At 33.4% G+C, this 19863-nt stretch overlaps 1 protein-coding gene across 4 annotated transcripts in view; it reads right to left on the reverse strand.

Moving 5' to 3' along the window:
- LOC142324060 (sorting nexin-29) overlaps nt 1–19863 on the reverse strand; it is a 137841-nt gene that overhangs the window by 93440 nt on the left and 24538 nt on the right. Inside the window, exon 1 of one of the 4 annotated variants that reach the window (XM_075364668.1) lies at nt 12784–12981. The exons of 2 other annotated variants lie outside the window; for them this stretch is intronic. In XM_075364668.1, the coding sequence (XP_075220783.1) occupies nt 12784–12886 (103 nt within the window). In that variant the 5' untranslated portion in view covers nt 12887–12981. Of the gene's footprint in view, nt 1–12783; nt 12982–19863 lie in introns of those variants that run through there. One more of the 4 variants, XM_075364670.1, reaches the window with a different exon arrangement.

A 19863-nucleotide genomic window follows, 5' to 3' on the forward strand; every position in this document is an offset into this window, starting at 1 on the left:
CATCGGGAAATGAGTTTAATTAAGGTTGCAAGATTTGAGGACACGGTTGAATGATAGTAAATTAAAGAAAAGTATGTAATAATTAGAAAAATCCTGAAGTTTGAAATTTAAAAAAAAAATAAGAAAAGAAACATTAATAAAAGAATGACATGGCTAGCCTCTGCTGGTTGAGCGGATATCATGCTCCCAGGGTTATGGTAATATTAATAAAAAATTATATTTGTGAAGTGAATGGTATATGAAATTTAATTGATAACAATAATTATTTAAATAAAAATTTTCATACATGTTACGTGTTGCGCCCAACAACGGGTTATGTCAAAGTATGAAATTTGTTATTTATTTATAAATATTATTATCATTCTTAAATTTCATTATATATATGGTTTGCTTGGCATTTCTCCCGCCACCACTCCATTCAGTCGCCCTAAAGCATATGACCGAATGTCTGTGCCACAAACGGCAACTGAGCCTCGAAACAGTTTAGTGGCCAGCGTCCTAAATAACTCCTAGAGCTTACCTAACAGCGTGAGCGGACTAAGCGCGGTGCCATACACACCGGCATACATGTCCCAACCGTTCACTTGTCATATATTTACTAAAATGGGTAGGCGCACCCCGTCAACTACTAGAAATATATATGACATCCATAAATTAAAATTTACTTAGTCAAGATAGCAATTCGCAGTCACGCCTAGGTCGCTGAATGCCAGCAAGTACCTGTCCACCATATTAAAGCGTTTGGAACCCTAATTGGCTGGTGGTCAGCCATATATCTCAAGGTTAACTTCCCACACCAGTGCGTTAGGAGTCTTTCCCTTAAGTAAACTACTGATGACGGTTGAACATAGCAACCGCATCAAGGAACTCCCACACGGTCCGACAATGCGGCTCTCGTCACACTGACTCACCGCTTGTGAGTGGCCAATTGTTCCCTTGACCTCTAAGTTCCAGGATGGCCCAGTCTCTGCCCCCCCCCCCCCAAGAGCAGGGCAGTCAAACATCAGGTGTTTATTTGACTGGACCTCCCCGCAGACGCACAGCTCATCAGCTGCCAGGCGGAACCGAAACAGATATTGGTTCAAATTAACATGGTTGGTGAGCACCTGGGCACCCGTTGCCCTCAAAAACGAACTCGAGGCATACCATCCCCCCTCCACATCCCGTATAAACTTGTACAGGGATCTTCCCTTAGTCGTGGTGTCCCATTCCAGCTGCCATGTTTCCATCGCCAAACTCTGCAGCCTCTTCCGCAGGCGGGAGATGGTCAACTGAACGAAATTTAGATCCGGTGCATTGTGATCACCGTTCCGTTCCGGTACTAGCCCGGCCCGATACCGCATCCCAAATACATCGGCCTCCCGGCCTCTTCGCAATCTCCACATGGCTGCCCGAACTTTCACCATTAAATCGATTGGAGAGCCTTTTCCAATACGGTGGCAGCCTCGTACGAGGTTGTTTTAAAAACACCAGTGCATACAATTAAGGCTCTGCGCTGGGTACTCCTTAAATTTTGAATAAGTGCTCTATTCATATCAAACCTATGCGCCCAAACGGACGCCGCGTAAGAGATCATGCTTCCGAAGACATCTCGGTACACCATGTACATTTGACGGCCAGACAACACATAGTCCTTCCGAGCAATCCTCCTACGTTTGTACATCACGGAGACGGCGTCCGCCGCTACTTGCCTAATGTGGTTGCTAAACAGCAACTTCTCATCAAATAAAACACCTAGGTACTTATGAACTCTCACTCGGCTGATCACACAGCCTTTATACATAATGTGGGGGTTTCAACTGTATTTGGCTACATCCTTGAGAAGCATAAACTTCATCTTGGGCACAGAAATCTTTAAATTTTGAATTTCCATCCAGCTCTCCGCGGTTGACAAAGCCGCTTGCGGTCGATCTTCCAGCTGCGGTCGTGAATTACCACGAACTAAAAGGAAACTGTAAATCGGCAAAAGCCAGGGCCGTGACCCCTTCTGGGAATTCATTCCCAGAAACTCATCAAATACCAGGTTCCACAGCAGGGGACCGAGAATGGAACCCTGCGGGCTTTCCCTGGTGATGATTTTTCCACAGCTAGGTGCGCATCTTTAAACATCCGTACGATTAGACAAATAGTCACGTACTACGGCCTGCAGGACTATGGGAACATTGCGGCGTTCCAGCTCATAGAGGACAGAACTCTAACTCAAAGAAGGAAATGCTTCCTCTGTGTTTATAAAAATTGCCAAAATATATTTACAGTCGGCGCACTTCCATCTCGGCAAGAGCATTTAAGATGTAATCCTCAATGCTAACCCCTTTCGTGAAGCCATACAGGCCTCGATTTAGAAAACAGTTCACCTCAATGCTTTCCCAGAGCAGTTCCACAACTAGCCTTTCAAACAACTTGCCGATTACCGGCAAGAGGCTGATGGTCCGATAACTGCCGACCTCAATAGGATCCTTTTCTGGTTTTAAGAGCACCCTCACCAAAACCACTTTCCAACAAGTTGGGAAGCAGCCCCAGCTACGGCACCCCGTGAACAGCCTGCCAAGCGGCTTTCTTATGACAGGCAGCAAATGGAAGAATATATCCGAGTCAAGTTTGGTCAATCCCCGGTGCCTTTTTCAGTGCCATTCGAGAAATCACTCGGTCTATATCTACGGGATCCACAGCCTGTACGCCACGGAAGGACGTAGCCCCCGCCCTAACGCCGACCTCTGCTTCACCCTCGGGAGCATCTGGAAATATAGTATCCAGGAACGCCTGGTAAATCGCCACAGATGTTAAAGTGTCGTCACGACCACCAAATCCGCATCGAATACTGGAAAGCACGTGCAATGGCTTTGGCCGGTAACATGATTTTGCGAGCTGCCAGGGGCTGCGCTGCAACTCGCGAATGCAGTCTTGCCATAACTTGAGTCTGGCTTCCTTGATGGCATGAACGTACTCATTACGGGCACGCCGGTAGATCCGCAGACGCTCAGCGCGCACGTCATCAACGACAATCAAAGGGGGAGACGCTTCATTATGTATATAAATATTGTATATATATTCGGGTCATAAAATAAAAAACTTCTTAAGAGCAATCGCCTTTTCTAACTTTATTTTCACCTCTGTCCGCCATCTTGTATTTTTTCAATTAAAGAATGTACCAAAAGAAAGGATTGAGATATTTTAATGAAATCTGGTGTACTTCATCAACAAAATGATACCTCATTCATTCAAATCGGTTTATATACAGCCGAGATATGGTTGAAACTGTTAAAAAGGAAGTAAAAATATTGCGCGAAAACAGGCACAAAAACTGTCAGTTGCATAATAATTGCGATTCACTTTAATAATTTCAGCCATATCGCAGTTGTTTAACAAACCATTTGGATAACTCAAGGATCAATTGATTCACAACAAAAGGCTTAACATTTTATCAAATAACACTTGATTCGCTAAAAGTATATACTGAGGTATTATTATTATTGATTAAATTATTTAATAGCCGCCATTTTGGAATTTTCAAACCTTTCTTTATTTTTCTGTTTAGCCTCCGGAACCACCATGAGGTATTCCTTCAGAGAATGAATGAGGATGATGTGTATGAATATAAATGAAGTGTATAGTCTTGCACTATCTCAGGTCGATCGTTCCTGAGATCCACAAAAGAACCACGATCTATAAATTTCAACGATCCACGATCGTATCCACGATCTATAAATTTCAAACCTATTTATTATTAAATAACATCAAGTTAAATGTACAATCCCGAAAACGTTTTCAGTATGATAACGTTACATCCCACCAAAATTTATTATGGCAATTATGAGGAGCTATAATCTTTGACTAAAGTATACGATAAATCTCAAACCACAAAAAAAGAAGTACTAGTTACACCGTTAAGAACTGGTCACATTGAACGAATTTAATCTAGTGAAACAACTCATCGTTCTGTTTACTCATGTCTGAGTTGATATCGCTACTACATTTTTTCAGCCTGTAGTTAGGCGTATAACAATAGTCATATACGAAATCAGACACGAATAAACAAGCTTATTAAAACAATACAAACGAGTTAGTATGTTTTTTATACAACAAAATTATAATTTTGCAATAAAAATTCAGGCGATGATAACTTTAAAACGTGACTTGATAAGAGTATTTTATAATACAATATATAGACTGATTTAGCATGAATACAATATAAAACACCAACTTCCTTTCCATTTTCAAAGCTTGCATTTATCATCGAAATTAGTAATTAGGCGAGTCGTCGTTCATGAGATAACTTAGAATGTTTTTTCCTTTATAATGCATACACTAAATTTTCACTACCTGATTAATAATGGTAAAATATTTAGGAGGGAATTACGAAAAACTACAAATTCCCAAAGTTTTAATTTTTTCTTTAATTAACCCATGAAAAAAGCAACAATTTGCAACGATGATGTAATATACTAATTATTACGCGATTTCCGTAGTATTATTAAAGTAAAAGCAATCTTTACTTAACAATTAAACCTAATTTTGAATTTTTTGTCAAAAAAGCTATTTTAAGAGATTTATGATTCAGATTTAAGATTAATGATGCACTGAAAACTACGGCAAAAGTAAAAATGTAACTGCAAAGTCATATTACCGACACAGAGTTTTGTGTAATTCAAACTGAAAAGGGACCTCTAGAGGGAAGAAGTATTAATTACTTAGGAACCTTAAAAAACGTTCCGCCGCCTTCTCTTAAACATACTGGAAATATATAAAAAAATTATTACAGCAGATTCGGTGACGAAGGACCAGATACATTTTTTTATTTATCTATTTAATCGTTTAAGACTGTAAACGACAAGAACTACACATCATTGGGTCCTGATTAAGAAGGTTAACTATCAATCTTGATCTGACATATTCTAGACAGTAACATGACATTCGGTAGAGGCGCGGGGATCAGTCTCCCACGAAACGGTAAAGTAGTTGGCAGGGCTACAAATTAGAGTAGGTGAGTGAAAATGTTTGGAAAAAGCCTGTAGCGAAGGCGATAGCAAAGTTGGGTTAAAACAAACATCGATAGAAATGTCTACAGAGGCATTTGCATCGGTGGCAGCCTGACGCAAGCCAAACAGATGACAGTGATATTTAATCAGAGTTAGAGGGTGAATAAAACAACCTCCGATAAAGGCCATCACGGCTAGGAACGGAAGGGGTAATGTGGCGACCGGAATCGTCACAAGACGATGACGGGGGGGGGCCTCCCCCCCCCGTCATTACTTTTTTTAACACAAAAAAGTAATTTACATAAACAGTTTAAAATCTAACTTAAATTAAACAAGACAAAATAAAATTACATTGGTTAATAATTTGGTTTGAATAAGAATATTTCAAAAGTTTTGGATCAACATTATACGATTAAATAAAAAGTAACACTAAATGTGTAACATTTTTGAAACAAAGAATCAATTAACTGTCTTTTAAAAATTTTATATTTTTTAAGATGAAAACTTTGTAAAACACTTGACTGTCATGTAATTCAGATCTTTTATATGTTCGACTCTACGGCGAACAAAATTTTAATAAATCAGCACGTCTGCTGTTATATTTCTTTTTAAATAAAATCTAAGAGTTGCCTAACTTTCTCGGCTTTGCCCTGGATAAATTTTTATTTGAAATACAAAATAGGCTTTAAAAATATTAATGACTTAATTATGCAATATTTAGAGTTCCATTTTGAAAAAGATCAAAACGTTTAGTAAATAAATTTGGGTCCAATTTGACCTTCTTCATCCTGATCAAAAAAAAAACTTCGGGTTTAACCTTAAAAATTATGCAGAATTTACAGTATACTTTTAAATACGAAAACAAATTAAATTATTAGTAGGAAACTTTGGGTCCCAGTTGACCTTTTGACCAAATAACGTTTCAACGTCAAAATTATGTTGTATCTGGAACATAATTGCACAGAAAAAACAATAGGACTTTCCCGGAACGCGGCTTTAGCCACGTGACAACTGTGGGGTGTCTCTAATGCACGGCTTACACACAAGAAAATTTACCATATATACAAATACGGCTTGCATGCACATACCGTATTTAATTTACGCGGGTGTGGCGGTACGAGCGGCGACGGTCGGCACTAACTAAACTAATGTAATTTCAACTTACATAAAAAAATTCGCCTGTACGGTCGGAACTGGTGTAGTCGCGAGACTTAACGAACCAGGTACCGAGTCAACCGGACAATCGAATTTGAGACCCTGTCAGACCTAGTTACTTTTTTACACTTTAAATATTATTCGCTAATTCAATTCTACGGCTCAACTGTGTTTTTTGGGGTGGGGTGCGTTTTAGAAAAAATTATTTTTCCAAATATAGTTATTTTTTAATTAACAAATGTGCCTATGAAAAATATGACCTTAATCAGGCGAAATCTCGAGGGTGACCTTGTTCTACAGCCTCAACCCCTTGACCTTTTAAGTTGAAAATTTAACGGCATCAATATGGGGCATTGATAATGAGGTAATCCGACCAAGTTTGGTCAAAATCGTTCCAGTAGTTCTGGATATACGAGGTGATTCAGAGGCGAATACCGAACACACGTACATATGAACATTAACATCCGGAAAAGTTCCATCCGGTTTTTTGGGTTCCTTAGATGTCAAACTCCCTCTATGAATCATGAGATCCTGCCGACGGTGAGGGGGTTTGAGTGTTCAGTGATACAGAGTAGCTGGACCGAAGATGCAACCATATCGGAGAGGTATCTGTTGAGAGCCAGACTAAGGAATGATTCCTGAAAGAGGGCAGCAGCTCTTTCAGTAGCGGTTAAGGGCGTAGGTCAGGAGAACTTAAACGGCCATATCAACATCACTCAATTTTCTGAGTACTGCGTAGCTGAAAGTAATGGAAAACTACAGCTGCTTTTTTCCAAGAAAATGTAACTCTCTGCATTTTCAGTAACAAAGATGGAGACCCTTCCTTGGTAAAATATTCTGGAGGTAAACTAGTCTCCCGTTCGGATCTCCGGGTCGGGACAACTAAGGAAGGGATTGCCAGAAAATAACATTCTACGAATCGGAGAGTGGAATGTTAGAAGTCTAAAAAAGGTTGGTAGGTTAGAAAATTTAAAGAGGAAACTGCATAAATTATATGCAGATGTAGCAGGAATTAGCGAAGTTCGGTGGTGAGAAAAACTTAAGAGAAAAACGACTTTTGGTCAGGTGATTTTAGAATAATTAACACAGCTTCAAATAAAGGTCAGGCAGGAGTAGGTTTCATAATAAACAAGAAGACAGGAAAGAGAGTATTTCAAAATGCATAGCGACAGAATCATTGTAATGAATATAAAATCAAAACCTAAGGTGAAAACAACTGTTAACGTCTATATGTCTACAAGTGCCCATAATGATGTACTCGTATGTATACGAAGCAATTGACGAAGAAAATAAACACGTAAAAGGGGATTTAATAATAGTTGGAGATTGGAATGCAAGTATCGGAAAAGGCAAGGAAGGAAATATTATGAGTGAATATGGGCGGGCAAAAGGAATGAAAGAGGGGACCGACTAATAGAGTTTTGCACGAAGTATAATTTAGTAATTGCCAACACCCAGTTTAAAAATCATAATAGAAGAATATACACATAGAAAAAGCCAGGTGATACTGCAAGGTATCAGATAGATTATATCATGGTTAAGCAAAATTTAGAAATCAACTCGTCGACTGCAAAGCTTACCTTGGAGCAGACATTGATAGCGACCATAATTTAGTGATAATAAAATGTAGATTGGGGTTTGTAAACCTGAACAAAAGGTGTCAGATGAATCGGTGGAATTTACAGAAGCCTGAGGAAGAGGAGGTAAAGAAAATTTTTGAGGAGGACATCCCAAGAGGTCTAAGTAAAAATGATAAGACAGAAAATGTAGAAGAAGAATGGAAGAATGTTAAAAAGGACATGATTAAATCAGCAGAAGCAAACTTTGGCGGAACAAAGAGAACTGGTAGTAAATCTTGGATATCAGAGGATATATTGCAGCTGATGGATGAACATAGAAAATATAAGAATGCTAGTGATGAAGAAGTAAAAGGAAGTATCGACAATTAAAAAATACTATAAACAGGAAGTGCAAACTAGCGAAAGAAGAATGGATTAAAGAAAAGTGTTCAGAAATGGAAAGAGTAATGATCATTGGTAAAACAGACGTTGCATATAGGATAGTTACAAAAATTTTGTGGTATATAACTTAATATCTAATAATGTGTTAAACAATTTTGGTACACCGATTTATAATACGAAAGGTAAAGTCGATAGATGGGCGGAATATATTGAAGAGTTATACGGAGGAAATGAATTAGAAAATTGTGTTATAAAGGGAAAATAGGAAGTCGAAGAGGATTAAAGGGAAGAAACAATACTGAGATCTGAATTTAAGAGAGCATTAAAAGATTGAAATGGCAGAAAGGCTCCTGGAATAGACAGATACGTGCAGAATTAATGCGCAGTGTGTAATATTTACGAAAAAGGAGAAGTTCCGTCAGACTTCAAAAAGGGTGTTACTGTCATGATAACAAAGAAAGCAGGAGCAGATAATTGTGAAGAATACAGAACAATTAGCTTAACTAGTCATGCATCAAACATCTTAACTAGAATTCTTTACAGAGGAATTGAGAAGAGAGTGGAAGAAGTGTTAGAAGACCAATTTGGTTTCAGGAAAAGTATAAGGACAAGGGAAGCAATTTTAGCGCTCAGATTAATAGTAGAAGGAAGATTTTTTTTTAACCTCCGGTACCACCGTTAGGTATTTACTTCAGAGGATGAGATGAATGACAATTTTTGTAGCGTGTGAAAATGCTATACCTGAACGGGATTCGAACCCGGGAGCTCCGGATGAAAGGCCGAGACGCTACCACTCGCGCCACTGAGCCGGCTAGTAGAAGAAAGATTAAAGAAAAACAAACCAACATACTTGGCATTTACAGACCTTTTCTTTTTCCTGTTTAGCCTCCGGTAACTACCGTTTAGATAATTCTTCAGAGGATGAATGAGGATGATATGTATGAGTGTAAATGAAGTGTAGTCTTGTACATTCTCAGTTCGACCATTCCTGAGATGTGTGGTTTATTAAAACCCAACCACCAAAGAACACCGGTATCCACGATCTAGTATTCAAATCCATGTAAAAATATCTGGCTTTACTAGGACTTGAACGCTGTAACTCTCGACTTCCAAATCAGCTGATTTGGGAAGACGCGTTAACCACTAGACCAACCCGGTGGGTCGGCATTTATAGACCTAGAAAAGGAATTCGATAGCGTAGACTGGAATAAAATGTTTAGTATTTAAAAAAAATTAGTGTTCAAGTACAGAGATAGAAGAACAATTGCTAACATTTAGAGGAACCAAACAGCAACAGTAATAATTGAAGAACATAAGAAAGAAACCGTAATAAAAAAGGAAGTCCGACAAGGATGTTCCCTATCCCCGTTACTTTTTAATCTTTGCATAACTAGCAGTTAATGAAGTTAAAGAACAATTCAGATCCGGAGTAACAGTACAAGGTGAAAAGATAAAGATGGTACGATTTGCTGGTGATACAGTAATTCTAGCTGAGAGTAAAACAGATTTAGAAGAAACAGTTAACGGCATGGATGAAGTCCTACGCGAGAACTACCCCATGAAAATAAACAAGAACAAAACAAAAGTAATGAAATGTAGAAATAACGAAGATGGACCACTGAATGTAAAAATAGGAAGAGATAAGATTACGGAGGTAAAATTACTAAAGATGGACACGAAGCAGGAGCGATATAAAATGCCGAATAGCCCAGGCGAAACGAGCCTTCAGCCAGAAATATAATTTGTTTACAAAAATTAATTTAAACTTTAAGAAAAGATTTTTAAAACTATATGTTTGGAGCGTAGCTTTATATGGAAGTGAAACTTGGACGTTCGGAATACCCGAGAAGAAAAGATAAGAAACTTTTGAAATGTGGTTCTGTAAGAGAATGTTAAAAATCAGATGGGTGAATAAAGTGACAAATGAAGAGGTATTGCGACAAATTGATGAGGAAAGAAGCATTTGGAAAATATAGTTAAAAGAAGAGACAGACTTATAGGCCACATATTAAGCCATCCTGGAATAGTCGCTTTAATATTGAAGGGACAGGTAGAAGTGAAAAATTGTGCAGGCAGGCAACGTCTGGAATATGTAAAACAATCAGCGATGTACGATGTAGGGGGTATACCGAAATGAAACGAATAGCAATAGATAGAGAATCTTGGAGAGCTGCATCAAACCAGTCAAATGACTGAAAAGAAAAAATGTCACAACATCATGATCCGGTGAAAATTGTATTTGCCCAAATTGGACCGATTACAACACTTTTCCTTCTAGAGCTACAGTTCTGCTATAGTGCTAGAGAAGAGGGTAAAATAATTTTTTTTAATAAAAAATTTGGGTCCCGGTTGACTCCCCGCAATATATAACATACATCTTTAACTACAGATATGATTTGAAAACCAAATAAAAGAAATTGTAAAAAAAAATTAAAGAATTATTAAGTCAGTTTCCAAGGGACTACCAGCCTTTTTTAAAAAAGTTTCCATTTAATTTACATTAATACTGGATACAGCTAGATTTTCAATCCTGAAAATTAAAAGTGTAAAAAAAATTAATACTACTTAACGTACGGGTCCCATTCAGCCCCCTTGTTTTTTGAAGCCTAAAAATGTATTTATTGGAGCAATTTACTTCAAAAGTTTACAATTTGGTCTAATTTTATTCAAAAATGCTTTACCATTAGTATCGCATTTTACAAATTTTTCCTCATTTACAGGGTAAAGAACTAACATTACTAAAAATTCAACATTTTTTCCTGTTATGTAAAAAACATCAGAATAAATAGAACTACATAAAATTACGAAAATATTCGACACTTTTTATTAATAAAGGTAATTACAATTGAAGTTAAATAAGGAAATACGAATAGAAAACCCCACAAATAATAAATGCAATGTTAATGAACCTGAATTTTAAAGAACATTGCAGTTAAAATAATTAATTTATTCAACGAGTGCTTTGTAAAACGATCCGAATAAATCGATCGGAATTAGCAGTTCATTTGTACTCTGATAATTGTTGCTATTATGATTTGGAAATGAACAAAACTTTATCTTTTCTTCTGTAAGAAATAGGAACCGATAAAGTCACTGATAGTTTGCCATCTATAACATCTAGCATGATATCAGTAAGAAAATAATTAAAACTGTGCATACGAGTACGGATGAAATAATTAATTTGTATTTTAGACTGGATAATTTTTAATGATAGCAATCCAAACTGTCAAAATAGTTCCACCGAGTAATTTTAAGCGATCACGATAATTTGTGTGTTATCCAAAAGATTTAAAAGATAATATGCAACCGATTAAATAATCTTTTAATAAAAAGCGTTTTGAAATAAAAGATGTGGTGAGAGTCGATCTTAAAGTCGATAATCGTGCGGCATCACGACCTAGCTTTTTGATTAAATGTCTTGTAGTAGATGTTAAGGCACAGAACAACCATCGCTGGTAATTCTATCATAACCTCTAGTGAAATGACCGTGTAAATTACGACTGCAAAGAAATACTTTTGCTCTAAAAATAATATCTCGGTTTTCAGTAAATTAATGAGCCCAATGATTTAAAAATATCTCTTATAGTAATTTATACGGGTTATCATCTAAACAAAATTAATTCAATAGGATAGATATTCGAGACAGGATAGTAATATGGAAAAATTAAACTTGGAGGAAATTTTTAAAAAGATCTACAAATAATGGCTTCTTATTTATCTACAATGAAATTACAAAAAAAAAAATTGTACGGAACAAATTTAAAAAAAATATATAACATAATTACAAAACCAGAAAGAAACAAATAGGCTAGTAGAAATCCACAAACAATTTGATCTGCATGTAAACTACATATTGTACGACCAAAAATCAATAAACATTAGACTATATAACACATTAGGCCTATTATTGTTACAAGTACAAATTAATAAATATATAAATAATATTTTAAAGCGCTATCCTTAAAGCCTTCATAATATTTGAACCTGTGATAATACAAATATTTTTCAATAAAGATTGAAGCCGTTTTTAACTGAATGTTTGACGCGATAGAAAAATTCCTGAACTTGTAAAGTTGATGAAGGACGATACAAAAACAAGTCAAAACATACAGTACCCAAAAGGTACGGCACCCAACATTTCTTAATTCTGGAAATCAATAGGAAGTACCTGCCAAACGCGACCGATAATGCTATAAAAATTTCACAAACTTTTATTCAGAAAAATATAAGTTCTTGAAATGTTTTAGTTCTTTTAGAAATAACAGATAGTTAGGGATTCAGTTTTATCGTGTTCGCAAGGCTTTTGTCGGTAATTTATAACATACATCGGTGACAATGCCGAGAAAATACTGATAACATCTATTCAGAAGTTTCCAAGTACAATAAACTACTGAAATTTCTTTGAAGGCACGAGTCATTGGAAAATTTAGAGAAATATTATTCCTGTAACGTACAATTTTATCAAGCGAATGCATTAATTATTACTTTGTAATGTATAATTTTACAGCCGACTAGGATTTACGCAGCAACTAATGATAATGCATGCACGGGTTGAAACCAACCTTCAAGCCGATAATCACTTTTATATATTACAAAGTACGTCACATTTTATATAGGTTACAGAGTTCTTTTGGCTAAAATAAAAACAACGTAAAATAAATTTTAAAACGTATAAAAATCACAAAACAAACCTTGATCGTCGTTAAACCGGTGAATTCCATTTAATTTGTTATGGTTATTACTGTTTTTATCACTATCACAAAAACTATTCCGATGTCGATGCACAAAAAACATTTTTTTTATAAGTATATGACCCTGCAATATCAAAACTCACACAAAATATGCGTTCTCTTACAAACACGATATTACAACTGTTACTAAGAATACAAACTTCAAAAGAAGATAGCCATTCATCCCTACCACTCATCCGACATCCCCACCGTAGATTCACAATCATGCTCCGTACCATACAATAATATTACTAATAACTGGCTATTATTATAATGAACGATTCCAATAAACTTAGAATTATGATCACAGTTTTCCTCATACATCTTCTCTGAAATTCACTTATCAACAGATCTATATACAAAAAAATATCAAACAGTTTGCATTCGTGATTCATCTTTGTGTCATATATCAGACCAAGATAAAGAAAAATCATCCGTTTTCTTGACCTGTGTCCGCTTGTCAACACATTAAAACAATAAAAATCTGAACCGGTTTTAATGAAATATAAACTGAAAAAAAAATCAAACAAAATAGGTTTTGTACCAAAACAAATCCTTGAACAAAGGGCAGGCTAAAATTAAAAATTATGAATTTAAGAACTAGTGTTCTTAAAGTGTTTTCTTTATTTATTTACACTAAGCCCGATTAAAATGTTATCTATTTCTTAGATTAAAATATTCATAGAAAGTGTACCCCCACTTGAAAAATATTTTTTTTTTATATCCTATTTACTCACACTTCATTTAACAAAAAGATTATGAGACAAAAACTTAATAAATAAGACTTTTAACAACCTTTTTTGTGAAATCTCAAATAGAAGCTTTATATCCCACCTTGGCAAAATGTTATTTTTAATCTACTTTCCAAATGAAGAAATAAAAAAGTAGGAAGTTTTCTTTTATGATTGACGATTCTTTTTTTATTGTCCAGAACTTCCTTCAGTGATCCTTATAAGTCTTTCCAAATTACTAAAATGGAAAGTTTTTTAAAAGTAATGAATGATTACAATAAATGACATGAACGATTTGAAGATTTTTTTTTAATTGCTTAATATTAAATTATTATGACATATAGCCAGATGTCATTTGCTATTTAAAGGGGTGATTGTAAACTTTGTACTTGCTTAATTCCTTTTTTCTCCTGCTGGGTGCAGCAGTAGAGAACAACGCAAAGAGAGCACACCACAGTGCCTATCACTTGTTATTAACCGGTTATTACTTGAAAAATATTTGTATTTTATCTAAACAATATTATTTTTATAACAGAAATCCCTGATGGCTGGAAATCCTACCCTTTCCTTTCCATCGGTAATTATAATTTCAATAATATTTTTCGTCAATTGGTTTGTGACTGAATTAGTGTCATGGAGCCGGTTTTTAAAAAAGTGAATGATGCAATGAACTACTTATTTTGGACAGTGGGAAATTTACATTTAGAAAAAAACAATGAATTATTAACCGGCACCTGATTAATACATGTAGAACTAGTAAGAGGACAGTGGGACCGGAAAATATTGCATCAAGGAGTGAATTACGTTAAGTTAGCTTTTTAATTTGTAAAAAATTTTTTCAATTTTATTTAATGTGTAAATTTTGGTTTAATATTGTGCTAAGCCTTAGAAACGGATTTTACTGCTTTGGAATATAAACAGTCACTGCCCAGAAATCTTCCTATTGTCCGTTCTGAAATTTAAAGGTTCGGTTTTATTTCGTTATTGTTCCTCAATGTGTACTTCATGTTTTGGTGTTTCAGGATCTTTGCATTTCAGAAGATGTTCATCGCATCCGGAACATTCTGTTTGTATAGCGCTGATTTTATTGGTCTGGGTCGATATTCTATAATTAATTAGTAATTAATGTGCCTCAACTTTTTTCATCTTGCTAGATAAACTTGCAAAACCTACCAAGATATACTTTAACTATTAATAAACAAATGTTTAAATTAAAATTTTTAATTAATTCCTAAATATGTAGTAACTGATTTTGAAAAGAATAGTCAGCATATTAATATCATCAGTTTGGCCTTAGGTGTAATTAACCGGTTGTGGTTTTCATTTGGCCAAAGCCAATTTAGATAAATTCAGGAGCTTGGTTTAGTACGTAGTATAAAACTGTTGAAAGTGAAGCGGGGAGATGGCCAAGCTATGTATTTAGTTTAACATTTTTGGAACCTTCTGAAGTATCCGATTGTCTTATTTTCAATTTAGTAAGTCTCCCCAAAGACGAAAGATTAAAACAACATTCAGATTATTTGACTGAAACACACATATTCAAAAATGCAGGATTTCCACCAGTGATACAGACCAGTCTAACAACTAATTAAGAAAGAACAATGAACTTTTGGGAATCATTTTGCAAAGCCCATCATTTTGCAATCATTTACAAAGCCCACTGAAGTTTAAAAAGTTTTGTAAATATTTTTTTAGAATTTAAAACAGATTCTTATGACAAATTGAAAAGCATAAACAAATCTGTTTGAATTAAGGACAGAATCTCTTTATTTTGTTTTCTGTTTAAGCCTTTGTTGCAAATGGATTCTTTTTTTCAGTATGAGCACCATTTGTTGTAAATATTTTAAATAAAAATAAAACCAAATTAAAAAAAAAAGAACACATTAAAAAATAAGTATTAACAACACTTTTTCAAATCAGCATCAAATTAAGGATTAGTAAGCCTTGAGCGTTATTAAACTGTTATTAAAATACAAAAATTTCAAGAATTAAAAAAACAGTAACTTTTTATTATTTTTGTGTTTTTCAAATTGTTATTTTTTGAAAATAGTTTTCTTTTTATAATTTACTTGTTTAAAATGTTAAGGTAGAAATTAAATAAATATTAATCTGAAACAACTTTCCTTAGAAATAGTTCTGAATTATTCAGCTACTCCTTTCTGTTGTAACTATTTTTAATTATTAGTAACGGAGAATGATTAAAAAAAAAAAAAACATACTTTCATTAATATATTATATATTATTACATTACTACTTTTTTTTAAATTTTATATATTAAAATAAATTTTGAAATAACATCATATAGAAAAAATTTTCTGTTAATTTGAGCAAGGATTCCTTGCCAAAAATTAACGTAAACTAATAATGACGGAAATTGCTAAGAAGCAATTTACTTGGTGTTTTAAATAGGAACAAATTTTCATTTACATTTACAAGAGATCAAACTGCATACTATGACAGAAAGTACTTTACAAACAAAAATAAAAATGTAAGAATTCAATCTTATTATTATGTAAAGAAATAAATAAAGATAATAATTTTATGATTTATTGCTAATTATTGTTTTTATTATAAGATAAATTAAAAAGTCATACGTTTTAAAATAAAAATTACTACTTAATTACACTATTATGTGAAGAAACTTTTGCCCACATTAGTTCAAATTTCAGGTCACTGCAAAATAAACTCCATAAAAACACAAAAATACATTTTTCTTTTAATAATTAAATAAAAATGACGTTAAAGCAAACTTGTAAAACCTGACATCACATTATTAATTTTTTAAAGATTGGATATATTTAAATTTAATCCTTCTTAAAATTAATTAATTATAAACTTTTATTGCCTTTATGATTGTATTTACTTTCTTATCAAAAGAAAAAATGAACAACAACTAAAAGTCTAAAGTTCAAACTCCTACCAAGGGTACTCTGTGCTGGAGTAAAATAAAGTTAGTTATAAATATCTTCAATGGCACTATTTAATATTATTTTAAATCGATGTTACTCTATTCAAAATTTATTCCCTACTGTAAGGATAAGAATTAAAAACTATTCTATTTAAAAAAAATAATAATAGTAAATAAGTCAATATATTGAAAAAGCAAAATGTTTTAGAAAGGTTACTCTCCACTGTTGTGAATCAGGTTTAAATCTGTTTCCACTCTAATTACACTTTGTTTAATTAAAAAATAATAAATACAAACATTTCAAGTTTATATGTTTGAAAAATCAAAAGAACAAAATATTTATAAAACTTTACATTTTAGTAGCGGGATACTATTTCAAAAATATTTTAATAGTATTTTCTCCTTCAAGTTATAACCCCCCTTGATATCAACCAAACTTTACATACAAAAATTTACCAAAATAAATCTTGTAATAATAACTTAAATTATATTATATACAACTTTTTTAAAAACCAAATAATTCATCAACATTACCAGTGCTCTACTATTTTTTTGGTTTTTTCTATTCTTATGTTTGGTGGTTAAGTTGTTATTTTTTGATTTTATATGAAGAGTACAGGGAAAAACGAGCAATGTTAATTTTTTTGAAATAAAGTTTTGATTCCATTTACTTAATATTTTTATGTACTATCAGAAACAATATCTTTTAAGGTTGACAGCAGGGTTTGTCTTAGAAAAAACAGCTGTGAAGATATGTTGGTCAGGCTAAAAACCAGGTATGTCAGTTTTACTGGGTAAGAACAAGTAATATCACATCAGCTGTTTGCTTCCTGCCTTTTTTATTGCCATAATCTTTATGTGTCATAACTATGCGCATTTGTTTCTAGTTGTTTAATCATGAAGTTAATAGGGTTTTGTGTTCTTTATATTATTTTTAAATGATTCAAGATAATAGTGATGAAGAAAAACATCCAAATACTCCTACCAAGCATAAGGTTAACCTAAGTAGAATCACAGATGTAGGTAAAAAATTAAGAGTTCAGTCACAAGAGTTGGGTGATGACTAGTTGTGTAGTTGTGTAAAAGGTTAGTGTTTTTAAAATATTACAAACCTTGAGAAGGATCTTATTATTTCTAAATTTAATGAAATGAGTGACAGACATGAGCAAAATAGTTACTTAGCTTTCTCAATAAGTGTTTGCGAAGTGCAGCAACGTAGATTTAGAAATCCTAGTTAGTACAAAATCACATAACTCTGTACATTTAAGTATATTGTAAGAGTTGTTAAAAATAATTTGGGTACTCGCGGTCTAATACAAGTGACAAGTGTCTTGCAGATACCAAGACACTGGACCAGCAACAACCATCAGAGGCTGTTAATAATGATAAAAATAAGCTGACAACAATGGACAATTTTCATAAATTTAAAGCTGTTTTATAAGCATAAAAAAATGGCAAGGATAAGATAAGGTCAAAAACAGACTAAAAATTTGTTGCAATATTGATGGATTACCAAAAAAATAAACCATTACCAAATGACATTTATTACAAAAGACAAGTGTTCATAGTTTTAATATAAATGCATTCTAATCAGGAAATCTCTATTTTATACATATCCTGAAACGGTCTCTAAGAATTGGTGTAATGAGGTAATTTCATTTTTACATCATTTTGTGTATGATGTATTAAATTATCATACAATATCATTGTATGGCTTATGATACAATATCCTGTCATACAATCAGCTGTAAATATTTCTTTAATAGAAATAAGTTAACGAAAAGTTTTACTACAACCAAGAGATAAGTCTGCAATGTTAATTTTTCAATTTTCTCAAAATATATAAAAAGTAACATTTCTTTTTTCCCTGTACCCTTCATAAAAATATTCAGCAAAATTAGTGCCATCATATATGCATACATAGATACAATATGAATACACACATATGGATAGAACTTTGTAACAAAAGATTAGTTATAGTTTCAGAGAATCTCCAATCATCAAGAAATGTAAAAATTTGATGTGAAGATGGTTATGTTTCAGCTAACAGCAATGTTTCCCTTAATTTACTTTAACAACCAGAAAGAGAATTTTTTGCATCGATTACTAACAGTTGTCTCCTAGTAAATTTCATTAAATTTTGATAAAAACTTAACAAAAAACACGAACATTAACATCAATAACAAAATAATAAATGAAATTATTAGGGTACCACGTGATTCTTATCTCACTTTTGACTTCTAACCTGTTCATAATTTTTTGTTATGTTTTCTCATTTCCACTATTTAATAATTCCATATCATTTTTTTGTATACATTATAGTGAATTATTTTCTACAATAACCAAAATACTGACACTGTTTTTTTAAAAAGACTTCTTAGCAAATTTCTTTTTACACAAAGTTTCTAAAACTGTCTCACTGCCTAATGAAACAAATATTATTCAACTTTTGGGTGAAAAATTATATAAATAAGTACATAAAAAAAAAATAATAAAGTGCATATTAATGTATAAATATTTAAAATATAATAATTATACTAAAATATATTCATAAATTATTATATGTTTGTATGAATGTGTGTATGATAAATAAAGGTGATCACAGGCAAATATCTTACTAGGTAGATTAGTCAATGATTTATATAGTTAAGACAGACACTGTGTATATAACGATTTAAATTAAATGATTTAATCGTAGAGGAAACTGAATAAAAAATTAAATAATAAAATGTTAAAGGTGACCTACGAATTATACAAAAATATTAAAAAAATATAAGTTTTGGGTACCCACGGTCTATTACAAGTGGAACAAGTGACAAGTATTTTGTAGATACCAAGACACTGGACCAGCAACAACCAACATAGGCTGTTAAAAATGATAAAAATAAGCTGACAACAATGAACAATTTTCATCAATTTAAAGCTGTTTTATAAGCATAAAAAAAATGGCAAGGATTAGGTCTAAAACAGACTAAAAATTAAAATTAAATTTTTTTTATTCATCAAAGAAAAGATATGGAATCATTCTGATGTGATTAATCATGTTGTAAATAACTACGGATGCCGACCTCCGTGGCATGAGTGGTAGTGTCTCGGCCTTTCATCAGAAGGTTCTGGGTTCAAATCTCTGTCAGGCATGATATTTTCCATTTTCACACACACTAAAAATCATTCATCTCATCCTTTTAAGCAAAACCTAACGATGGACCCAGAGGTAAAAAAAAAGGTGACATTAGATCTAAAATAACTAATGTTACAATTTTGCCTCAGGAAATGCAGTACCCCTCCAATTAATAATCGGAGGGGTACCAGTCACAAAAGATGCACTGGCTTTTCAGATACTGGCATACCGAGCACAGAGAATTCAGAACAGTTAGACCTGCACCCATAGAATCAATAATA

The sequence above is a fragment of the Lycorma delicatula genome, chromosome 4 (genome assembly GCF_047948215.1).
Source record: "Lycorma delicatula isolate Av1 chromosome 4, ASM4794821v1, whole genome shotgun sequence".
NCBI lineage: Eukaryota > Metazoa > Arthropoda > Insecta > Hemiptera > Fulgoridae > Lycorma > Lycorma delicatula.